This window comes from Phyllostomus hastatus, unplaced genomic scaffold, assembly GCF_019186645.2.
Source record: "Phyllostomus hastatus isolate PE091 unplaced genomic scaffold, TTU_PhHast_1.1 phas_scaffold_182, whole genome shotgun sequence".
NCBI lineage: Eukaryota > Metazoa > Chordata > Mammalia > Chiroptera > Phyllostomidae > Phyllostomus > Phyllostomus hastatus.
This window is the reverse complement of record NW_025334013.1, coordinates 6,377,958-6,402,810: the sequence shown is the minus strand read 5'-3', so window position 1 is coordinate 6,402,810 and position 24,853 is coordinate 6,377,958. Positions and strand designations below refer to the sequence as shown.

At 52.7% G+C, this 24,853-nt stretch overlaps 1 protein-coding gene across 1 annotated transcript in view; it reads left to right on the top strand.

Annotated features, from left to right (window-relative positions):
* The first annotated feature begins 2,104 nt into the window (after positions 1–2,104).
* The window catches only part of MTOR (mechanistic target of rapamycin kinase), a 110,492-nt gene continuing 87,743 nt past the window's right edge, over positions 2,105–24,853 (top strand). Inside the window, exons 1-18 of the mRNA XM_045858452.1 lie at positions 2,105–2,214; positions 4,150–4,325; positions 4,945–5,053; positions 5,735–5,967; positions 7,233–7,433; positions 8,156–8,290; positions 11,669–11,941; positions 12,026–12,134; positions 14,985–15,171; positions 16,121–16,249; positions 16,924–17,168; positions 18,206–18,421; positions 18,751–18,956; positions 21,368–21,490; positions 22,121–22,210; positions 22,333–22,425; positions 23,114–23,248; positions 23,488–23,617. Coding sequence (XP_045714408.1) covers positions 4,164–4,325; positions 4,945–5,053; positions 5,735–5,967; positions 7,233–7,433; positions 8,156–8,290; positions 11,669–11,941; positions 12,026–12,134; positions 14,985–15,171; positions 16,121–16,249; positions 16,924–17,168; positions 18,206–18,421; positions 18,751–18,956; positions 21,368–21,490; positions 22,121–22,210; positions 22,333–22,425; positions 23,114–23,248; positions 23,488–23,617 — 2,776 coding nt within the window. The 5' untranslated portion in view covers positions 2,105–2,214; positions 4,150–4,163. The remainder of the gene's footprint in view (positions 2,215–4,149; positions 4,326–4,944; positions 5,054–5,734; positions 5,968–7,232; positions 7,434–8,155; positions 8,291–11,668; positions 11,942–12,025; positions 12,135–14,984; positions 15,172–16,120; positions 16,250–16,923; positions 17,169–18,205; positions 18,422–18,750; positions 18,957–21,367; positions 21,491–22,120; positions 22,211–22,332; positions 22,426–23,113; positions 23,249–23,487; positions 23,618–24,853) is intronic.

Here is a 24,853-nt window from a genome sequence, read left to right as displayed (position 1 = left end):
TCAATTGCAACCATAGGGAGGCTGCGCAATATCCAAACATAAAAGCATACTGCTAGAATCAATTGACTATGTGAAATTTACAATAAAAAGTATTGTGTAGTTTATTCTGTGTAAGTGTATGCTGCACATCCTTTATATCAGCGAAAATTATAAATCAAATATTTATATACACACACAGACTGACTACATAATTTTGGTACCCAGTGCAAAATAAAAATGTAGGGCCCCTTATGCAAAACTCATTAAGAATTTCAGGACAGAGCATAATGACCTCACACGTCACAACCACCAGGAAGCCAGCTCTACACAGACATACTTCCCTACCAGCAGCTGGTTGTTAATTTACAACTTTAGCATCCAGCACATATCTGCAATGCTGGCCAAACGCAGGTATCCTATGCTACCAAATGGGACAAGAGGAAGCATGTATTTTTAACTCCTCACTTACCAGCTCTATGACTTACTCCCCCTGTATGCCTGCCAGTGTACTAATGGATAAAGTATAAAATGGGAACAATACGACCTACTTTGTAGAAACATTCATAAATAACAATAACAGCATTTATTGACTGTATGTGTCATGTAGTGTTTTATGTAGTTTACATGCATTATTAGCATTTAACCCCCACAACAGTGCCTACCACGGAAAAGTGGACCCTGAGAAAAGAAGATACCTACAAGAAGGGCTCCTGGTGGTTCCTAAAAAGATACAAACAACAACAGAAAAAACAGAGCCTAACAGCCGGCCATTTCTAAACTGGGGCCACTCATGTAAACTACACTTCAGTGAGAAGCTGCCTGCCTCCACCGAACTGCCTGCCTGCAGTGTGCTCCTGCCACGTGAGCCAACCTTTATGATGGATATTCGGGTATCCTATTTCCATCACTAGCACTGAGATTGTCTTTCAACCAGAGCTGGGCAACTATATCCCCATCAACATCTTCACTGGCCAATCAGAACAGCTCCATTTTGGCCAATCAGGAAAATGCCTTTTGGACCAATCACACTGTGAGGATTTGGAATCCTTATCTGCATAAGGACAGACCAATCAGGGACCAGGGGCTGGGATTTCTGCCTATATAAGAACTTCGCTGAAACTCTAGACGCATACTTTCCCTTAGAGGCTGTGTTTGGAGAAACGAAAACCCAAAGTCCCAACGCGTGTATTTAGTACACAAGTAATTGACGGTAATGTATAAAGAAAAACAAAAGTATGCTTTCTGAAGTTCCAGTACATCTTAGTTATACATTTTACCCATGGTAACAAACACGTAAGAAATATGTAAATTTTTTTAAGGATTGTATTATACTTATATTGTCATGCAACGTAGTTTTTAACAAATTGTGAACCCTTTTCCTTCTTAGCAAATACTCATTTACAATACTATTAATTGCAACATGTTTCCCTTAATATAAGCGAATCATATTTTAATCAGACTCCTATTGTGAAATGTGTAGGAATTTTCGATATTATAATAAACACTGATTTTCAATCGAAATGTAGTTAATTGCTTTTTGGAAAAGTTTTTTAAGTGATGTTTTGAAATTAAGAGATCATTTAGTTAAAATTTGGCTATGGTTTCTCCTGAATGATGTTGTGAGCTAGATACTTTTGGAAAGGTGGGTAATCTAGGTAAAAAAAAAACTTTTCAAACGCATATTACATTTAACAGAAGAGAAATCACGGTCCCAAACTCCGAAAAGTAATTTCAGGACGCTGGCACAGCTCACATGTCCTTTCATAAGTATTCTGGGAAGGGTCGCGAGCCTCCGCCTACCGGCGCTTAGTACCATCTCAGATACCCTACCGCGGACTAGGCACGGTTGCACGCCCCCGACACAGAGGGGAATTATAGTAGCGCTGCACCGGATGTGTGCGTGGAAGTGACTGAAGTCAACTCACGGCGGATTGGTTCTCCCGAGTGCATCGAAGCCTCTTTTCGCCTGCCACTGGCCGCGTGGTTTGTCTATTTGAATAGTCCCCGCCCCCTGGGGAAGCCGGTCCGAAGATTCGCTTCTCCTTCATTCCTATTGGTCGCTATTCCAGTCCATCGTCTTCTTACGCCTGTCGATTGGTCCTTAGGCCTGCGAAACTGCCCTCCTTCCCGCCCGGCTTGGAGGACAGCGGGGAAGGCGGGTGGTAGGGCCGGGGGGCCTGAAGCGGCGTTACCGGCGTTGGCGGCGGCAGCTGAGGCCTTGGCCGAAGCCGCGGGGTGAGTCAGGAGCCTGGCACCGACCCTTCCAAGGCGACGGCATGTCCAGACCTACAAGCCAGCCTGGTCCGTGGGGTGGGCCTTGGGGAAGCCGCCCGTCTGGGACGTGGGGTCCTTTGAGAGGCGGCCTTACGGACTTGGGGCCGGAGCCCTTGACTCTCACCCTGTGAGGCAACGCCCACCTCCTCCCGGACCCCCAGGAGACTCCCGGTCCCTTGAGCCTGCCTTGCGTGTCTGGCGCCGCGAGGGCCGGCCCATCTGCCCCAGTACTACCGGGACGCCTGTGCGTCTCCGTGCCCGTCCGTCACCACCTACAAATTGTCCTCAGAGGGGACCAACGTCGGTGTAAGCCTCTTGCACTCCAACCTGGAGACTTCTGTAGGACCCGTTCCGGGAACCTAAGCTCGGTTGCATCCGTGGGTTTCACCCTCTCTGCCTCCCCAGCCCCCATTCCTAGTTTCACCCAACTTGAACTTCTGTAAGCCCTAGCCGAGAGACCCTTAGGATATTTGACTTCCAGTATTTTGATTGGGTTCTGCGTAGAGCAGATGGCCTATGGGCCTTAGACTTATAAAGATAGGCTGGTTCTTTCCGGAGAATGGAAATTCCTTGCCAGCCTCCCTCCCTCTCATCACAGACGCAGTCACACACTCTGGAGGAGTTTTCGCTCATCAGGGACCTCGGGTTTCCTCTCCCTGGAAGTGGGACACTGCCTATTGCAGTCATTTTCTTGGCATTGGAGTCTGTAAAGGCTTTTCAAAACCAGTTATTCCTTTTTTTTTCCTTTTTGATATTGCACAGATTCTTTGGAAAGAAAAATTTGAAAAAATTGATTTTCTAGTATAATGTGGACATACCTAGGATAGGTATGTATGTTGCTCACCTAGCTGTCTGGGCTGAGCCGTCGTGTGGCCACTTTATTGTGGTTGCCTCATCATTTGTATTTCCCCCCCAGATGTAAATTCATTGAGGGAAGGGACAGTACATAATTCGGGAATGAATGAATGGTCTCTGGAACTAATCTGTCTCTTTCAGTTCACACTTCAAGTACTAGTATTCTGTAGAACTGCACTGTCCGATGCAGTAACCACCAGCCCCATGTGGCTCAGAGCTCTTGAAATGGGACTAGTCCAAACTGAGATTGTCATAAGTGTAAGGTGTACACTAGATTTTGGAGACTCGGTACAAAAGAAATGAGACGTATATCCATTTTTTATATTAATAATATATTGAAATGACATTTGGGATATATTGGGTTAAATAAAGTATTCATTTCACCTGTTTCTTTTTACCTTTTTTTGATACGGCTACTAGGAAATGTCAAACCACGTCTGTGGTTTGTGTTTTATTTCTGTCGGACAGTGCTGCTATAGAATAATTGCGCCCTTTACATTGCACTCTTTGAGGAAGGAGGCAGTCGTAGGCATGTTTCATTCGCTCGCTGCCCCCCCCCCCCCCTTTTCGTGCCTGGTCCTGCACCATGTGCGTAGTAGCCGTAGTGACAGTCATGGCTAACAATGGCTAAGCACTCACGGTGTGCCCAGCCCTGTTGTAAGTGCTCTTTAACGTGTGCTAACTCATTCATCCTCACGTTCGCCTGAGGAGTTAGGTGTTATTATCCCCCTATGGCAGTTGAGGAGACAGACATTTTAAGTATCTTCTCTTGGTATAAAATTTGGGGCTGGACTCGGACTTAGGTAGTCTGGCTCCACGGCCCACAACTTGACCCTCTGACTCTGCTACCTCTGTTAAACACGAGTCCTCATTGAACACATGGAGGCCTTCTACAGGTTCTTCGGTGAGGCCTCCCCGCCTTGCTCGGGTCCCCTGCCTGATGTGGACAAGGTGGAGATGTGTGTTGAGGAACTGGAGTCAGAAATAAATTTATCACCGTAGCTTGTTATCCAGAATGTTAACGGAAGCTTCTCTCCAAAGAACCTCAGGGCAAGATGCTGGGGACCGGGCCTGCCGCCGCCACCACGGCTGCCACGACGTCCAGCAACGTGAGCGTTCTGCAGCAGTTCGCCAGTGGCCTGAAGAGCCGCAATGAGGAGACCAGGGCCAAAGCCGCCAAGGAGCTGCAGCACTACGTCACCATGGAGCTTCGAGAGGTCAGGGCTTCCCCGGCCGGGGCCGCTCGTCATGGAGGGTTTGGGCTACGTGCGCCTTGCGGGTTGAGATTTGACAGCTAAGTAGGATTCTGTTTTAGAAAAGCACGCAGGTATTCCCGTCCATAGGATGTGCCAGTTCCTTTGCAGCAGTCACACGGTCCTGTGGCCTTTCCTGTGTGGTGGTGACACTTCAGGAGTCAGTGTAAAGCCAGCTGTTGTTAATTTTTTTTCCTTTTCTCACCACATTCCAGACCTTTGATTCTTTCTGCCTGATAACACAGTGGTTGGGGTGGGTTTGGGGAGCTTAGGATTTTTTAAATAGAGACCAGACTGGAGATCAGGTACAGTGTTTTATTCGTTCTTACACCCCTAGTACTAGGCAGAACCTAGGACACGGTGTGGCCTGCCTTGGAGCGTTCTCAATAGTGTTTGTTAAATAAATAGATGAATTGCAAGTTCGGTTGCTCTGCAGTTTCAAACTAGAGAATGGGCAGCGCCTTTGTCGTGTTCAGTTTGAACCGCACCTGATGGCTACCGCTCGGGTCCTCACCTTGGGGAACCACCCAGCACAGCATCAGGGGGGCATCAGACACTGCTCTGAGCACACCTTCCTTTGCAGATGAGTCAGGAGGAGTCCACTCGCTTCTACGATCAGCTGAACCATCACATCTTTGAACTGGTTTCCAGCTCCGATGCCAATGAGAGGAAAGGTGGCATCTTGGCCATAGGTAAGGACAGAGTCTGGTGACCATAACAGCTGTGCCCACTGCACCCCACGTGTGGTCTGCTGCTTACTAGACGATTAGTTCCTGTTTGTTTACTGAATTTTAAGGAGTCTTGTGGCTTTCAGCGTACTTATTCAGGTATTCTAGCGGCAGTCCCGGCATAGAAGCGAAGCAGGCGTGTTCAGATACGGAGCCTCAGAACCATTCAGTGACTTTTCTAGGGCCGGACAGAAAGCCAGAGCTGAGACTGGAAGCCAGCGTTCTTTCCACCACTCGTAGTTTTTTGCAGGTTTGGGGTTTTCCATAGAGTGACATTTGAATAGTCAGGCTCATGAATGGAAAAGCAGAGTTGGGGCGATGACTGAAAAGGCAGGTAAATTTCCAGTCTCCGGGTGGTGATCTAGCCTGTGATTTATTATTCAGCCCCAGTTCCTTTTCCTTTTCTTCTTGGGAAAACAAATTATACATATGAAAATGAGGGCACCTTGCTTTATACACACAGTCCTTGTATAAATATCAAACCTGTTGGTTGAAGTGGAAGTTGTCTGCATTCCTTGCCATCTGGAAAGGGCAGCGTGCGCTGGAGGTGAAGGGGAGAAGTCGCTCTCCGGCCTTCCTCTCCAGGCAGCGCACCTTCCCGGCCGGCGGGCGTCCGGCCCCACCTCTTGCCTTTCTCTCTTCCAGCCAGCCTCATAGGAGTGGAAGGTGGGAATGCCACCCGAATCGGCCGATTCGCTAATTATCTTCGGAACCTCCTCCCCTCTAATGACCCAGTTGTCATGGAGATGGCATCCAAAGCCATCGGTCGCCTTGCCATGGCCGGGGACACTTTCACTGCGGAGTACGTGGAGTTCGAAGTGAAGCGAGCCCTGGAGTGGCTGGGTGCTGACCGCAACGAGGGCCGGAGACACGCAGCTGTGAGTGCCTGCGGGAGGGGCGCGGCCTGGCTCGGCCTGGAGGGCGGTGGCTCTGTGTCGGGCTCCTTCACACAGTGTGCTTAGGTCCACGAGGGACAGAGAAGGAGAGGGGACACTGCGGGCAAAGACTCTGTGCTTCTCGGTGGCCTTAGGTTCTGTCCTGCATCCTTTGTCTTCTCCCTGAGCTTTGCACCTGAAGAGGATGCTTTGAAGTTCTCTTTTGTTCTTGGAGAGGGAGCCCTGAGTGCAGTGTTGGTCCTGACCTCTGATTTTCTAGCATCAAATTGCTCCTAAGTAGTAGGCACCCCTCTGCTGCTACCAGCAAGAGAAGCCGCAGCCAAAAGGTGTACAAAGCCCCAGCACCTGTACTGTCTGCATGATCCCTTCCGCCTCTTGCCAGGGTCTCTGCTCGCACGGTGGGAATGTGGAAGACTGGGATTAAGAGAGGAGCAGGGGGAGGAGGTGCCTTCGCTACCCCTGGTGGGGAATTCGGTCTGCTCTGTTTATTTTTTAGGCATTGGCTCATTGGTTCGTACTTAGCCCAAACTTCCTCTTTTCCCATTGGCTGTTCTGCATTTTGGGAAGTGGTGGCCTCTTATCCTCTTCTTCTGGGGACACATCATCACTGCTTTTTGACACCAGTCCCCGGAAAAAGGGCTGCTCTGATGGGCTAGCGCTCCGGGCTGTGAGATGGCGGAGAGTCTGTCTTTAAGAGAGGATTTGGGCGTGAGTTGGGGGTCCCAGGCATCGCTCGGTCCTCTCCAGCCAGCTCCTTCTGTAGGAGGCAGCACCACATGGAGGGAGCATGGTGCAGGGGAAGGACACACCTTGGGATCCTGGTTCGAGTCTTCGCTTTGCCACTTCCTAACTGCAACTTGGGGCAACCTCCGACCTTTCGTTTTTTCCCCTGTCAAATGAAAATAATATCAAGACTAGGTATTAAACAGGACTTTTCATTCATTCAATAAATGTTTACTGAACACTTGCTGTGTTCTAGGCACGGTTCCAGGCTGTCAGTATAGCGGTAGACAAAACAAAGCACGTCTGCCCTCCCAGGGCATCTGTTCTGACATTACAGACAGGCCGTGTAGCCACCCAAGGTGATGACCACCGGGGTGTGTGAGCAGTTTCCCTTGCCTTCCTCCAGCCCCAGAGTTTCCAAGCCGGCGGAGTGGGCCGATCTGCTCGTTCCTAACGTGCGTAGGCTCCAGGAAGCTGGAGGCTGCGTCCCTGATGAGCGCTCTGAGCGTGCCTTCTTCTCCCAGGTCCTGGTTCTCCGTGAGCTGGCCATCAGCGTCCCCACCTTCTTCTTCCAGCAAGTGCAGCCCTTCTTCGACAACATTTTCGTGGCGGTGTGGGACCCCAAGCAGGCCATCCGTGAGGGAGCCGTGGCCGCCCTTCGCGCCTGTCTGATTCTCACCACCCAGCGGGAGCCGAAGGAGATGCAGAAGCCCCAGTGGTACCGGGTGAGGCGCTGGTTCTTTCCCGCCGCCGGCTCGCGTGTTTATGCGGAGTGTCGTCGCCGGGCCCGCAGCAGCAGCAGGCCCCTTGCCCCACAGCAGGCGTCTGTTTGTTCTGGTCTCGAACCTAAGCTCAGTGTAAATCAGCTGTCGTTGTATTTCAGTAAAGCAGAGACCCGCTGACAGCCATACCATTCTTTTATGTACCGCTAAGGGTGAAAGGAAGACACCAGGTACACTGATACTCAGTGCCTTCTTGTCAGCACTGACAAGGTACCTCTTTTCAGAGATGTTAACATACGGAAAGATGGGCATCTCAGAATTGAAAACATACTTGGTATTCATTTAGAAAGTGCTGGTCCTCTCTCCTCTGGAGTCTTGAGTCCCGCGCTGATTGCTGTTGACGACAGAACTCACTGAGGAACTGCGCACAACAAAAAGAGCCCTGAGCGTGGGGTTGGAGACCTGAGTTCTGGTCTTGGCCGTGCTCTGTGACCTGGGACAGGTCACGGGATTTCTTTGGGCCTTTGTTTTTTGTCTGCTAAAATAGGATGTAGTGGTGTCTTCCTCGGGGTTCGTGAGAGCCTGGTGAGTGGGGGTTGGAGATACCGGCACAGGGCACTGAGCAGGCCTGCTCACATCTTGGAGCCCCCGTGGGGATAGGGTTTGCCTGCGTGCTGTCTAACTGTGGACATCGGGGAACTGAGGCATTCTCCGTCTCTACATAGCACACGTTTGAAGAAGCAGAGAAAGGGTTCGATGAGACCTTGGCCAAGGAGAAGGGCATGAATCGGGACGACCGGATCCACGGAGCTCTGCTGATCCTCAACGAGCTGGTCCGAATCAGCAGCATGGAGGGGGAGGTGAGACGCCGTGGCGGGGGCGCCCGCGCTCCTCCCGTGCCGCTCTGCGGGCAAGACGGGGCGAGGTCCCTGTCCTCATGGAGCTGACGTTCTCTAGGGGAAGCGGGCAATACAGAAATAACAAGGTAGTTTAGATAGCAACAGGTTCTGGGAAGACGTGGGAGGAAGGGTAACGTGGGTGGGGGTGTATGGCTGGGGGCTCAGGGAAGGTCTGTCCTGAGGCGGTGACGTTTGAGCTGAGACCTGTAGGACATGGAGGAGCTAGCCTCGCCGGAGATTATGTTCCCGGCAGAGAGGCTTTGACAGGGAGAGAGTTTGACGAGCTCAAGGAACCTGAAGAAGGGAAGCGTGGCTGGCGCACCCTCAGCAAGGGAGGAGGAGGGAGAGGCCAGATTGGTAGACTCGTCGTTCTTGGAAAACACCGGCTCTTATTCTGATCTTGGGGGCAAACACTGGAGATGTGTGTGTTGGGGGGAGGGGGAATGTCATCCATTTTTAACGATGCAGGAGCTCCTTGTGGGAAAAGCTTGTGGAGAGGCAGGAATGAAAGCAGGGAGGTCAGTTAGGAGGTGGGTTAGCTCGAAAAGCAGCTGCAGAAGTGGGTTTAGGTACAGGACTTTATTAGGGGAATGCCTGCGAGAGCAGATGGGGAGCGAGCTGGAGAAACCCAGACCTCAGCGCACCGCTGACCCTGAGTGGAGGGGGAGGGGAAGGAGAGCTGGGTGGAGGTGTCTTCATCCGCGCCGCAGAACCGCCTCGGGAGGCCGCCTCAGCGGTCCTGCGGTGCGTGCTCACAGGCAGGGGGCAGCCCGTGGGGCGTGTGGCCTTGGCTCAAGCATGGTGGTGGATTTCAGAGTGCAGCCGGGACCCTTGCCGTTGGAGGTCCCAGTCTGCGGCTGCCACAGGGGGCTGTTACGGCGATCTAGGCGAGCCTCGGCGGTGGCCTCAGCGAGCACGCAGACACGGGGAAGTGGTTGGGCTCGGGGTGGAGGCAGAGCTTCCCCCTGACTCCGGGCGGCAAGCTGGTTGGTGTGAAATTTCACCCCAGGGCTCCTTGCTCCCCCAGACTCAGTGGCTGTGCCCCAGATGTGGGGCATCGGGGGCAGCACGTGCTGCCCTGTGAGGGGCAACAGGAGGGTCTGGCTTTGAATCCCAGCTCCTCCCTATACCGTATGACGTGGGGAAACCACTTCACCTTCGTTCGTCTCGTTTTCCTCACTTTTGACGGGGATCTCACCCCATCTATCTCATCGAGTTCCAGGGAGGTTTCTAGGTACATGTGCAGTGCCCAGCACAATACCCGCTACTTCGTGGGAGTTCCTTAAGCAGTAGCCCTCAGAGATTTGCCCACCCAAGTATAACGTGGTGCTCTCCATGGTAGCCCAGACGGCTCTGGGATCCTTGTTTCCTCCCAGTAAAGCGAGGCAGTATTGCCTGACTCATAGACTGAAATGAGTGCCTTTGTGATGGTACTTTGTGAATTACCGAGAACTATCCAAGTATGAGGTATTGTAATTCCTAATACTGTGGGCAAGCTACATCCTGTATTAAGAGCTAGAATAACGCAGCATGAATAAAACATTACGTTCTAGCAGGGGGAGACAGACAATGCGTGGATAAGTATAACTAAATAGTGTATCATGTGCTGACGAATGCTGTGGAGAAAAGCAGGGCAGGGAGTAGGGGTGCTAGCATGGAGTAAGAGTTGCATTTTAAACTATGGTGACGTTTGAGCACAGTCATGGGAGGTGAGGAAAAGCCACATGAGGACCTGGGGGAGAGCAGTGGAGCCCATTGGTTCTGTGGGTGCAAAGGCCCCAAGGCGGGAGCACGCTGCTTTATTTGGGGGCAGCAGGGTCCACGCTGTGGCTGAGCGGACTGGGAGGAGGAGGGGGTGGTGGGAGAGGGCGTCAGAGCAGTACCTGGCGCAGGGAGGTGGCACGTCATACGGGGTCTCAGAAGCCACTCTGGAGACTTTGCATGGGAAGTGGGGAGCTACTAAAGGGTTTTAAGCAGCGGAGTGACATTTGACTCGTTTCAGAAGGCTCGCTGTGGCCACCGTGTTGAAAATGGATCGTCGGAGGGTCAAGGGCTGAAGCAAGGAGTCTAGTTCAGAGAGAACCGCAGCAGCGTTAGCAGGGGACCTTTGTGGCCCTGGACCGCAGTGGGAGCTTAGAGGTGCCAGGAGTGGCTGGATTCGGAATTTGGGGTTTGTTTGGAGGTCAGTGGGAGAGAAAGTAGAGCGGAGGTGTTTGACCTGAGCAGTGGGGAGGGCGGAGTTGCCGTTTCCTGAGACAGAGAGGTTGAGATGGGAGGAGCAGGTTTGGACCGGCTCAGGGTAGAGGGGCAGGGGTTTGCTCTGAGCCCCTTAGGCATCAGGTGCCTGTTGGGAGTCCGAGTGGAGGCGCCGAGTAGTTCCGGGAAGAGGTAACGGGCGAAAGACGTAGATCTGGGGGGTCGGTGGCACACAGGTGTTATTGCAGGTCACGGGGTGGGGCGACCACAGGGAACTAGTGGAGCCGGAGAAGAGAGGGGGTCTGACCGCGGGGAGTCGGGAGATGAGGTGCGGCCAGGGTGGGGGTGGGGCCGGAAGGTGCAGGCCCAGGGAGCAAGTGGAGACAGAGTTCCTTTCAGGGAGGAGGAAGTAGTAGCACGTTGGGTCAGGGGCTGCAGACAAGTCAAGTAAGACGAGGGCTGAGACTTGATGATCGGATTTTAGCAGCATAAGAGTCACTGGTGACCTGGACAAGAATAGTAGACAAGATTTTTCAGGGGGGAAAAGTCTGTATTGAGAAAAGTTTGGAAATTCAGAAAACTGTTTTACATGCTTTTTATTTCGGCCTGTTGGAGGGTGACTTGCTAGGCAGCCCTTTGAATGCAGAGTAGGTGTGAGTTCTGGGCCAGTCAGGTTTTGCACACGGCCTGTGGAATTCCTAGGATTCAAAGAAAATTATTTGCCCGAGTTGTTTCTACGAGGGTTTGTGGCAAGAGGGAGGAAAGCAGACCGTCCGTAGCCAGATGCGGGCGTGGGGCTGCCCCTCGGTGCAGCAGGATCCTCGCGGTGATGCTGGGTATGCAGACCCCACAGTGTGCGAGCCAGCTTCCCCGAACCAGCCTGGGGTGGCAGGGCGAGTCCTTAGGAGCCAGCCCCCTACTGCTCCTTTATTGCGTAGCTGGTGGTGCTCTTTTGCCTAAATCAGAACAAAGCCAGGCCGCCTGCAGGGTTCTGGGGAAGCGGCAATCCTGTAGCTGAAGAGTGGCCCCCTCCACTCTGGAGATGGTTCCCTTTCTGGGTCGGGTGGGTGTGTTGCTCTGTAGACTCACGGTGCCTGGGCAAGTGCACTCGTGGGTGAAGGTGGTTTCCCCCCACGTGTATAGCGCCTGAGAGAAGAAATGGAGGAAATCACGCAGCAGCAGTTGGTCCACGACAAGTACTGCAGGGATCTCGGCTTCGGCACGAAACCTCGTCACATCACCCCCTTCACCAGCTTCCAGGCTGTGCAGCCCCAGCACTCCAACGCCTTGGTGGGACTCCTGGGGTACAGCTCTCACCAAGGCCTCATGGGGTTTGGGGCGTCCCCCAGCCCTGCCAAGTCCACCCTGGTGGAGAGTCGGTGTTGCAGAGACTTGATGGAGGAGAAGTTCGATCAGGTGGGTGGCAAGAGGCCCGCTTCCTCTCCTCCCAGGCTCCACACCTCCCTCCCCTTTGCCAACCCTGTGCCCTTCCTCTCTCAGGTGTGCCAGTGGGTGCTGAAATGCAGGAACAGCAAGAACTCGCTGATCCAAATGACAATCCTTAACCTGCTGCCCCGCTTGGCTGCGTTCCGACCTTCTGCCTTCACAGGTGAGGGTGTCTGTGGGAGATGTCACCCACTCCGGGGTAACTGAACGGACAGGTCATTCCAAAACGTGCAGTGGACAGGCCTGCTTCCCATCTGAAGCAGGGCCAGCCAGGAGCTAGTCTCCGGTTTCTTTGCCTCCTGTCCCATTTCCGTGGTACCAGTTCTCGTTCTCTGCAGGTGGCTGAGGCGGCAGGTGTAGGGGCAGCCAGAACGCGTAGGCAGAGAGGCAGTTCTAGAGCCAAGCAGGTTCTCGTGTTCGGAATCCGCACGTTCATCAGTGGACAGAAGGGAGGGCAGTTTCGTCGTAGATGCTGCAGCAGCCTCTCGGGACGGGGGATTTGATGGCCGTCCTGCGTCCCCTCGGCGGTGGTCACTGAGATGGCTCACCACTCCCCGAAGGGGGCGCTGCGTGTCCCAGGGGCAGGTGTCATGGACAGTAGGAACTGTGGGCTCCCATACTCCTGCCCTGTGGTCACTGGGCAGTGAATTCCTGGCTCCCGGAGGTGGCCCAGCTCGGACACTGGCTTCCTTGAGGCCTTCCTGGGTTATCCCGGCTGGAAGTATCCTTTCCTCTTCTGTGATAGCCCCCCGCTGTGCAGATGCGTGGCTGTCAGACCCGGGGTGACCCCTTGCCTCTGTCCGTAACCTCGAGCTTGTGGACGGGATACTTGACCTTCCCTGGCTGTGGCGTTAAAACAGTCCCTTTGGCCCAGGATGAACTGCACTAATGCCTGAGCACCTGCTCTAAGTGCCTGGCACAGAATAAGCCCTCAACATGGACATCGTCATCATCATCATTATTGCCTCTTCTGGCTCCTTCAGTCCACTTTAGAAATTAGGTAAAGGTGAGCATTGTACTATTACTGCGGTGGCCTGTTCATATTGGTGTCCTGCTGCACCTCCGTATTTGCCCCCATCCGGACGCGTCTTCACTTCACTGCGGGGCACGTCGCCTGTGCTTACTAAGCCCTCAGGACGAAGTGAGAGCCGGGAGCGGAAGGCCAGCCTGACCCCCGGCAGGTGCCACTCCCTGGCACAGACGGAACAGCAGGAGAGACCCGTAGCTGTGGGGCCGTTAGGTGCGCTGTGTGCGAGGGCAGGGCATGTTGAGTCAGGACTAGACGATTAGCCGCATAAAACCACTGAACCAGGGAGAAGTGACTCTATGAAAATCGCCCCTATTTTCCAGCTTTCCCTTCTTTTTTAATGCCCCTGTTCAGTAGAGCCGTAAAGGATCTCGGGTCGAAAGTCTGTGGTTCAGAAGAAACCAGTAACTAGGCCAAATCTGATCAAAGTCGCGTGCGTTGTGCAGGCCAGCAAGTTCAAAAGGCTGCCTGGCAGCGGGGTACAAAGGCTCCAAGGGCCCCCTTTGATGTGGGTTTTTGTTGTCTTACTAAATAATGCACTAAAAGATACCATTGAAATTCGGCCCGGGCAGCCTCCACAGTGTGTGCCTCATCAGAAAAATGCCGCTTGTTTAAAGCTTGCCGTTTGGAAGCCGTTGCTTGAATTTCCTGACCATGTCAGCTTCGGTAACATCAAAAACACCCTAAGATCGGGCTCGAATCTCTAACGGAGTCAGATCCCTAGTGCCTGCGGGTGCTAGGTCCGGAACAGGAAATTCTCTGGAGTTAAGCTGCTTCCTGCTGAAAGGCATTTCCCCTTTGCAGAGGTCTAGTTCTCCTTGATGCTCTGTGATGTTAGGGTTGTGTCTCCTTGGTCTCCTGACCGTTTTCAAGCCCCAGTGTGCTCTAATGCCGTATGACCGCAGGGGCCGTGGGAGAGGACGTTTCTCATTAGAGTAAGCGCAGTGACGTGCGCGTGCTGTTGGCCAGTCTAGTTCACTGTGCCCTGACTGCGCTTCAGTCGCCCTCGACACCCCGGACTCCCTAACAGACACGTGGCCTCTCCCTCTCTGCCGTTACGTGCTTCTGGGGCACGGACTCGGGGCCAGTGAGATGGAACAGAAGAAATCTAAGAAGAGGCAAGGATCAAGAAATTCCAGCCTTCAGAGGAGTAATAACACTTGAGCTTTAATTGCCCGAGAATTGCCTGCCCATGCACATTGGCTTGTGTAAACTTAATGAAAATGCACGCACGGCTTTCCAAATTGCAGACTAAATCTTGTTCTGTTAAATATAACTACAGCAGAGATCTCCAGGTAATAGCAGTGGTTTCTAGGCCTAAGCCAAATGGAATGGCCTGTGTATTGCTAATAGTATTTAATGTTACTTTGAATTGCAATATAATACAAAATAGTTTAGGTGGTCCTCTCTTTGTCTTTAAACAAGACAACGTATATTTCTTAAATAGGAGGATGTAATCTCTTCCTCAAAATATAACAGTGGAGACAATTATGTGATATTATTGTTTTTGGAGACCCTGTAAGTTATTTTTTTTATTGAAAGAAAAAATCTTATAATTTTAATATTTTCAAAAGATGTATTTGAGAAGTGATTAAGCATAAGTCTTTGCTTAGTACATCCTCCGAATTCTTAACATCTTTCCAACAGGCTTAATTTCTTCTTTTTCTTTAAAGGTTTTATTTATTGATTTTTAGACAGAGGAGAAGGGAGGACGAGAAACATCAATGCATAAGAGATGCATTGATTGGTTGTCTCCCACACGCCCCGAGCCGGGGACACTGCAACATGCCTGCAACCCAGGCATGTGGCCTGATGGGGAATTGTTCTGGTGACCCTTCGGTTTGCAGGCCCGCACTCAATCCACTGATTGAGCACCAGCCAGGGCCTTAATTTATTCCTAAACCTAAGTGTTTTATAGGAATCTGACCTTCGTTTTATAGACCGACCCTGACCTTGAGCCATACACTTTGTCTTTTCTGTGCTCAGATACCCAGTACCTCCAGGATACCATGAACCATGTCCTAAGCTGCGTCAAGAAGGAGAAGGAGCGGACAGCAGCCTTCCAGGCCCTGGGGCTGCTCTCTGTGGCTGTGCGGTCTGAGTTCAAGGTCTACTTACCTCGCGTGCTGGACATCATCCGAGCAGCCCTGCCCCCCAAGGACTTCGCCCATAAGTAAGCGTCGCTAGTGTGATTCCCCTGTCCACCCCATTTGGTTGGAGAGGAAGGATGCTCCATCCGTTTCCACGGACCTCAAGCCCGTTCTCTGCTTCGTTAACTTCCACGGTCTAGTGAATCATGTAAAGGACAGCGCTTCCCTGGCTGAGCTCCAGCCTTTTCCGAGTGAAATGACAGTGATGTCAGTATTTGGGTTGGTCGAATACCCTGTGCGCGTGTTAGGTGTCAGTGCTGTTTTCAGTAGTATTCCCTGGGAGTCACCTAGCTGTGCTCTTTTCTGTGGCTTTCTGAGGCCTTAATTTGATACAAGACCTAAAGAGAGGACTCCTAGATTAGAACTTAGGGGACTTCATAGTCACCTTTTTTCTTATCGCTGAAGTTGGCTATGTTACTCCCCCTCTTCCCAGTGAATAAAGCACGAAAACAACCTTTGGCACCTGCAAGATGGAGAGGCCAGGTGTCCTCTAAGTCTAGGGGGTCAGTGTTCATTAGAATTGTGTCTTTATAGCTTCCTGTTTTAGTAGCAAGGGCTATTCTGGTGAATGAGGAAGACTCACCCATTCTGAAGCCCAGCATTCCCCTCATAGGGAGAAAAATTCCTTTCCATAGGATGGCCGTGCCCTGCACTCTGGTCCCCACTGTACAACATTGTTGGGTTTGCTTCCTAAGTAGGTACCATGGCCAGCACCACACTAACCCTTATGGTTCCTGTGGAGTGAATTGGGGCAATTCCTGAAGACACTTTACTGCCATCTGCTGGATTGTTGTTTTAAATACTGTTACGCAGATCTACAGTGGTTCTGATGTGATGGGACCCCTAGACTTTGCAGTAGGTCACCAAGTGGTGACCTTACCTGGGTGACCCTCCTTGCTCCAAGGCAGTTTTGAGGTGGGGCATCACAGAAGGTCATTATGTCTAAACTAGCCCCTCTCTGGTTCCCTGCAGGAGACAGAAGGCCATGCAGGTGGATGCCACAGTGTTCACCTGCATCAGCATGCTGGCTCGCGCCATGGGGCCAGGCATCCAGCAGGATATCAAGGAGCTGCTGGAGCCCATGCTGGCAGTGGGGCTGAGGTGGGTGTCAGAGACCTCGGCTCCCCCGACTCCGGCAGTCTGAGGCCTGAGCCCAAGTTCTGGGACTGTGCCGAGAGAGGGAGGCCCAGTTGTTCGCACACTGAATCCGATAGGCAGGGTGGCTCTCGCTCAGCACATAGGCTAGTTTCGAATCCTGGTTTCCTCACTAGCTATGTGATCGTGACTAAGTTACTTTACTCTGAGCCTCGGTTTTCTCACGTGAAAAGGGCGTACAATACTAATTCCTACTGGTTGGGGTTGTAGGGATTAAGTGAGTTTATGAAACAGCCGCTGTTAGCACAGTGCCTTGCATATAAGAAGTGCTCAGTTAATGTTTGCAGCTCTTGTTTATAGGCCCGTGGGCAGATTGCTTAAGCTCTCTACACTTGAATTCTTTTCATCTGTAAAATAAGGAGGGTGCTCTCACTGGCCTCCCAGGTGGTTTATCGAGCAAGTTCTCCCATGGCACAACCAGAAACTCGTTGTCTGGAAATCTGTGACGAGGCCAAGAGAGTTCAGGACATTTACCCTATTTGATAGTATCCTCTCTGCTTTAAAGACCAAGCAGTGATGGGGCCCGATCCCCTTGCTGGACAAGGAGGATAGTTTAGTCTCGAGAACGGACTGAATGCCGTGTGTGCAGCCCCATGTGTAACTGGTGTCCTCCCCCTCAGCCCCGCCCTCACGGCTGTGCTCTATGACCTGAGCCGTCAGATCCCACAGCTGAAGAAGGACATCCAGGATGGGCTCCTGAAGATGCTGTCCCTGGTCCTGATGCACAAGCCCCTCCGGCACCCAGGCATGCCCAAGGGCCTGGCCCACCAGCTGGCTTCCCCTGGCCTCACAACCCTCCCTGAGGCCAGTGACGTGGGCAGCATTACTCTTGCCCTCCGGACTCTTGGCACCTTTGAATTTGAAGGTAAGAGACTGCAGTGGCTCGTGCAAAGATAGCGAGTGATGCTGGGACCTGTGAGAGTGGAATGAGGGTGCCTAGGGTTCCTGGACCCTGCTAGGGGCCTCGGAGACAGGGCAGCTGACTCCGCAGCAGCTCGTCCTTCCTAGATGCTCTCCATGTATTGCTAACTCCTACTGCCTGTTTGTTCCCCGTAGGAGTGTGGGGCAGGTGGTGTTTGGGAGAAGTGTGTGTTAGTCCAAGAAAATAATGCTTCAGAGATGGCAGAGTCAGAGATGGGTCCCCCTTACCTCCCCACAGTGCTTTCAAACGTATGAGCAGGGGCTTTTGGGTGTTTGGAATCCTGTGGCTATATGATTTCTAAGAGTGCTATACTATGTAGTTCAGTTTGGAATTCCAAACCGCAGATCAGCCCCCATTAATTCCCTAGAGAGATACAATTCCAGAAAGAAAAGTGGTTACTTTTTTGAAATTTAAGATCGTGTAGGTGGTGTTAGTCAAGTCTCCGGGGAAACAAGCCAACACAAAAAGCCTGAACGTGCCATCCGACTGGGACAGCCATCTGTGTTTTCCCTCTGTAGTTAGTTCCTCCACTCGCCGTGATTAACACCCAGGACAGTTCACTTGTAATGAGTAGAAAGTAGCTGTGCTTAAACCCAGCCTACATCAGCCTCTCTTTTTGGTGTTTAAATCAGGAACTAAAATAGACAAGGTAAATTTGATCAAGAGTTGGTTTACTCTCCGGAAATATAAAGGGTCTGGTCAGAATAAAACAAAATGATTTACCCTTTGAAGGGAGTAAAGGAAGGACTAGAGTGGGGGGATGCTCTCCTTCTTGTCCCCCAGCTCCACCGCCCCCCTCCTGCCTTTCTCACGGCTGAAGGCTCGTCTGCTAGGAGGAGTATTGAGTCAACATCTTGCTGATCGATATCTTGTTGAAAATTGAATTAGGAGCCATAACATGAAAAGTGCAGCTAGCAAGCTGCAGATCTGCTGTCCGAAGCAGCAGTGATTGTTCCGTTTTCTCTCCGTTTTGCGCCCAGGACACTCTCTGACCCAGTTCGTCCGCCACTGCGCGGACCATTTCCTGAACAGCGAGCACAAGGAGATCCGCATGGAGGCCGCCCGCACCTGCTCCCGCCTGCTCACGCCCTCTGTGCACCTCATCAGCGGCCACGCCCACGTGGTCAGCCAGACTGCAGTGCAGGTGGTGGCAGACGTGCTCAGCAAGCTGCTCGTGGTCGGGATAACGGACCCCGGTAAAGCTTACTAGATGGAAGCAGTCTGGGGGGGTTCAGGGGCTGGGGGCAGGTTCATTGCACGGCCTCTCTGGAGACCTCCAGCCTCAGCACGTTGGTGTGCAGCTCTTTCCCTGCTGAGGTGTCGGGCTTGGCTGCTCCAGCCTGCTGCTGTAAGATGATCTGCCCTTTATTATCTTCGCCCCGGGAGCAGAGAAACGGATGACAGAGGAGAGGGGAGAAGGGCACCTAGAGCCTCTCACTAGGCTGACGGCAGTGGGGAGACACCGGGGAGGGCCCGGAGGGCTGAGGGTGCCGAAGAGGCGTTCACGGCGCGGTTGTTCTTGCAGACCCTGACATTCGCTTCTGCGTCCTGGCGTCCCTGGACGAGCGCTTCGATGCGCACCTGGCCCAGGCGGAGAATCTGCAGGCCCTGTTCGTGGCCCTGAATGACCAGGTGTTCGAGATCCGGGAGCTGGCCATCTGCACCGTGGGCCGGCTCAGCAGCATGAACCCCGCCTTCGTCATGCCTTTCCTGCGCAAGATGCTCATCCAGGTAATGACGAGCCCGTCGAATGTAGAGGCGGCAGGGAGAGGACTTCCGTCAGTGCAGAGGTTCAGGGAAAAAGAGTTGGAGACAAGGTGGAGGGGGAGATCGAGATACCTGGTGAAAGCCACATTTACCTCCAAGAGTCTACATGTTTTCCAGGCTTTGTAATTACAGTTCTCGTGTCTGTCACCTCATAAGCCACTTATCAGCATGACTCCACAATGCCTCTTAGCCTCAGGCTAACCCGTCCTGCAGCTCTTTCTTTTTCCCGACGAGTCGCCCACGACTCCCTTTCTCGGTGCTCTTTGCTGCAGGTGGTCCTCCCAGCACCCCTCTACCCTTCCACGCTCCTGCTTTTCTTGCTGCTGCCAGGTCAAGCACAGAGGCCTAGGGTGGGGTTTCGGCACTGGGTCTCATGGTCATCGCCCGTGGTCTGTGGCCCCGGGCTTTCGTTACTATATAACGTGAGGTGCCAAACCGAGCTGCTTGGACCGGAGCCTGAGGCAGACTGGCGTTGCTGGCCGGTCCAGCAGGGTTTTCACTGCCTGCCGACACCTGTCTTTACCCCCCCGAGTAAGTTCTGTGGCCCCCTCGTGAGCGGTGCGGGGACCAGTCCTTCCTGCCTCACGTTACTTCCTCCCGCCTTTGCTGGGGCTCACTGGGGCTCACCAGTCATCTCCTGTCTCCCCACTTCCTCCCATCCCACCCCACTCTGTGCTTCCTACCCTCCTCCCTGGTTTCTTTTGAACTAGACGCTTCCCCTAACACAGAGAGAACTTAAACACAGGAACTCATTCGTATATGCAGTTTTCACTCTGGAGAAATGGCATTTATTCCCAATCTGTCACGATTAAAGTGACCATAAGTTCGATCCCTCAGTAAATTAGAAGGTTATACTCACGGTGGCTCTTCTGTTTTTAGCCTAATAGTTTATTTCTTTAACTGCTGGTCTGTGCTAGAAACGCCTATTGTTTGGTCTTTTTAAAACACCCAAGGTTTGGGGAAGAAGTCACTGTTGAGCCTGTCAATCCAAATCATGCTCAACAAGCCTGACGTAGAAATACCTCCCAGCGAGTCTGTCGGGGCGTTAATTCAGTTCCCGAACCTTCCGAGCGTGTACTGCGTTCCCGGGGTGCCGGGCGCCAGAAGCGCGTCGTCAGGGGCCAGGCCGAGGGGCCAGTGTTCGCTGGAAGCTCACCGACAGCTGCCAGGCCTCCGCGCCGCCCTGCCGCGGCAGGGGCTGGAGCGCCACCGAGTGAGCACGCCGCGGCCGGAACCGAGCCTCTGAGACTCCGAGGTTTAAAGTGACTTGTCTTTTTTATAAACATTGATGCGAATTTTCTCACATTGAAGTGCTCATTTTCATGCCTTGATAAGGGCCATTACCTGAATGTGCTTTGTTCTTTTCTACTGTGTTGATCGTTGAGGTGGGCCCGGGGTGTTGTTGTTGGGTGCAGTGCTGCTCTCTGGCTCTGGAGATGTGTGAGCGCGGGTGCTTCGGCTGGGCCCGGCGCCGCCCCGCTCAGAGAGCTGCGCGCTCCTCGCTGGCGCCGGTCTGTTCTTAGGGCCCCACCCCGTCCTCTCTCTCGCTGCTGTCTGCGGTGGCAGGAAAAGCGCCCGCTAAGCGGGCCCGGAAAACCAGGGTATTGCAGCCCGTGGCCCAAGACAAAATACAGTAGTAAGTTTCAGACTCCTCCTCCGGGCAGCAGAGTTAACAGGAGCTTTGGTGTGTTTTTTTTGGGCGGGGGCTGGGGGTTCACTTTTGTCACTAATCAGAGGTTCCCTCTGGCAACTTCGGCCCCTCAGGAATCTTCACGTCTGTGTCACCAGGAGCACGGTGTGTGATTGGCTGCTGCTTTAAGGGTGTGAGAGCAAACGTGCTGTCTCTGATAGTTAAATCCGAGGGGTTTCTACTGACGTGATCCCCAGCTGCTTGGGTTTGCCCAGGTGTGCCTGGGGCCGCTACCGAATATCAGTATTTCTTGCAACGTCGAGGCTGATCTGACTGTTCTTTGATTCCGCCGGCAGTATTTAAGGCGCCCTTGGTGATCTGCTGTCTGGACAAAGCCTTTCATGGCAGAGAGCCCTTCCTGCGTTCCTCATTCTGCAAAGTGCTGCTCAGTCCTGTGGGTTTCCTCAGCCTTCTGAGACTGCTGCACTGCTAAAAGCTGTGCTTTAGAAAGGACTCTGGGGCCTTGGGGTGCAGTCACGGGGGGGAAGGTTCTACACAGTGTGCCTTCTGGCCGCTGCTGTGTCTGAGACTCTGAGCCGCAGAGATGCCCTTTGCTTGTGGAGGACCAGGTAGCTGCCCGACCCACAGTGGAGCTCTGGTTCCTCCTCGTATTTCCTGCCCACGCTTTGACACGCAGTTCCCCTCTAGAATTCCCTCTGCCATGCTGCGCCTTTCCTCCCTGCAGATTCTGACAGAGCTGGAGCACAGTGGTATTGGAAGGATCAAGGAGCAGAGCGCCCGCATGCTGGGCCACCTGGTCTCCAATGCCCCCCGGCTCATCCGCCCCTACATGGAGCCCATTCTGAAGGTAACTCATAGCAGGCAGAGACACTGGCACGCGCTCTAGTGTGTCTTACGCCAGCTCATCTGGGGCGATGGGAGTGTGTCACTGCTCACTGGTACACCGAACAAAGTAGACAGTTCCTTTGGCTGCAGGGACAAAGGCTACATCAAGAGCCTCCGTTAAAGAATGTCAGGAATCTCACTGATGGCAGCAAAGGGCCCTTAGAAGCGATAAGATGTGATGCTTCAAGCACATCATCAGATGTGTGCTTGGAAAGAAGTAGGTGGGTTGTGGCATAAAACAGCTCCCGCAAAGGGCAGAAAAGTGGGCTGTGAAATCTGAAGCGGCCTTCAAGTTCGAATGTGTCAGAGTCACGGGAAGTCTGTCACAACTCACGTGAGCCTCAGCAAGTGATCGGTCACACCAGTGTCGCTCAGAGAAGGCCTGGGGAAGTGTTGTTGAGTCCTGGCCCTTCCCAGCTCGCGCGTCTGAGGGCAGTGTGAGAGCCCACGTTCCGGAGAAACCGGGTTCATAAAACCTGGAGGTAGCTGGCCGATGAATGAGGTGGTCTCTCGGGTGATTTTTGCTTTCGTGAAAGAAAGGTTTCTCATGGACTCTGACCTGCACTCGTTTTCTCACACCTTCTGTCCACAGGCTTTAATTCTGAAGCTGAAAGACCCAGACCCTGATCCAAACCCAGGCGTAATCAATAATGTCCTGGCCACAATCGGAGAGTTGGCTCAGGTAAGGAGGCAACTGCTTTTTTCATAGGGCGGGAAGGATACTGCTAACCTTTGAATAAGTCAAAATACTTCTTAATGCCATAATTTCTAGTCTTATCTACCACGTTTTTTGTCATTTGGTAGGTTAGTGGCCTGGAAATGAGGAAATGGGTTGATGAGCTTTTTATCATCATCATGGACATGCTCCAGGATTCCTCTCTGTTGGCCAAAAGGCAGGTGAGTACCGCTGCTTCCTGGCTGTGCAGCACGGGCTCCATGAGGCCAGGGACCTGGCCTCTCTCAGTCTCCTCTGTCCCCAGCCAGCACCTGGCACATAGCAAGCCTCAGGAGTACTTGCTGAGTGAGCGAAAGGAAGAAAGCCTGAGAACCAGAATTAGCTGTCATCCCGACCAGGAGTCACTTCCAGGAAGCGTCAGGGCTGGCCAGTGCCATTTCCTCTGGACGAAGGCAAATGCCGATCCTCTGTCAGGGCCTGGCCCCCGAAGGGAAAAGAAGGCCTTGACCTCCGGCTCTGGAGGTCAGCAGAGCTTCCGCCCCGCTCCCCAGGCGTGGCTGCACCCTAGTCGTTGAGGTCTTTGGGTGACTGGGCTGAAATTAAGAGCAGTTTTAATTTCCTTTCGCCTCGGACTCCTCCTGTCCATCGGTGAGGATATGGGAGGACTGTGCATTTCCTTGGAGACGGCCGGGGCTGTTCTTCACTGTTCGGCTCCATGGTGGGTGTGCTGGTTCCTGGCCTTGTTTCTACGTCCCCGCTCTCAGGGCTGCTGTTTGTGCCTCGTGTCTCGACGGAAATTCTTTTGTTGTAAGAGCCTCCGACACTTCATTGCAGCCGTTTAACCAAGAGTACAAACTTTTCTTTCTCTCTTACTGGCTCAGCTCGCCATGTGGTCTTTTGTCTGTCCAGGTGGCCCTGTGGACCCTGGGACAGTTGGTGGCCAGCACCGGCTATGTGGTGGAGCCCTACAGAAAGTACCCCACTTTGCTTGAGGTGCTGCTGAATTTCCTGAAGACTGAGCAGAACCAGGGCACACGGAGAGAGGTAGGGAAGGTGGCCCGCGTGGTCTTTAAAGACTCGGCTGGGAGAGTGGAGAGAGAGACACACAAACGTATGTGTAATTAACATTCTCTCATCAGACTTCCTGTCCGTTTTGTTCCTGTAGCTCCAGCTGGTCGTTGGGTACGGACTGGGGGGTCAGGGGACGTCAGAAGAATCTCCCTGGACACTGTTGCAGCCAGATGTTCTGATGACTGTTTTCTTTTTCCTCCCCGCCCCGCCAGGCCATCCGTGTGCTAGGGCTCCTGGGGGCCTTGGACCCCTACAAGCACAAGGTGAACATTGGCATGATCGACCAGTCCCGGGATGCCTCCGCGGTCAGCCTGTCGGAATCCAAGTCAAGTCAGGACTCCTGTAAGTTGAGGGGCCCGTGAGAGACTGGCTGACTGTCCGCCTCCCCGAGCCCTCGCCGGCCATGTCTAGAAAGTCTTAGGCTGGGTAACTATAAAATTACAGCACACTGGCTCGCTTTGCAGCTTTGAATGAAAAGTCGTGATTTCCTCTGGAATCATAGCCGGGACGCTGCTTCCCAGTGTGTCCAGAGTGCTTGCTCACATCTGCCCAGGGTCTTTGTCAAGGGGCAGCAGGCTCAGTCTGTACTCACTTTTGGGGGGGTCAATGACAGATGAGAGTTATCACCCCGTCACTTCTGTTCACCTCTCACTCTTTGTTAGTGCTTCTCCGTTCTGTCCCACGGCACCCAAGGAGGAAGGGGGTAGGATTTGATTGACAGGGAAATCTGGGGCAAGGCTCGGGGCCTGGAAATGCTATGGCAGTGCGGTTCCCAGGTCTTCTGCCCACCGAGCGGTCTGCTCCCCGGGCCCCGTTGCCTTCGGGCACACTGCCTGGGAGATTGGGTCGGGTGTGTGATGTGGGAGGATTTTTAAACATAACCCCTTGTCCATCAGGGCAGGTTTATTTCCCAAGGTGTGAAAATTCAACAACTGCTCTCCAGCTACTCCAACAAAATGTTATTTTTCCGAAATAAAATAATTTGTCCCTAAATTCTATGGATGGGATCATATTCCTTCTAGTTTGTTCTTCTGTACATTTTAAACAATCTTTTTTTAAAGATTTTATTTCTTTATTTTTATTTTAAAAATTTTTTTGTTTTTAGAGAGAGGTGAAGGGAGGGAAAAAGAGAGGGAGGGAAACATCAGTGTGTGTTTGCCTCTCACGTGGCCCCTACTGGGGACCTGGCCCGCACCCTAGGCATGTGCCCTGACTGGGAATCAAACTGGTGACTCTTTGATTCACAGCCCGTGCTCAGTCCACTGAGCCACACCAGCCGGGGCTGCTCTTCTGTATGTTAAGAAGTGTGCCTGTGATGTTATCCTGTCAAGAGCAGAGCCCGAGCCATGTCCCTCCAGGGGTCGCCCCTCCTCAGCAGTGTCAGCCATCCAGGCTTGCCCTCCTCCGCACTGACCAGTAACCACCCGCCCCGAGTCCTCGAGAGCCGCACTGTCCAGGTCAGGTAGCACTTGCCACCCGCTTGTCTCAGTTGCTTAGGAGAACCAAGCAGGTGCTGAACAGATGTTTGCCTAATTTAATTCCCCTTTCTTTCATTTGGGAAAGTAATTATTTTTATAG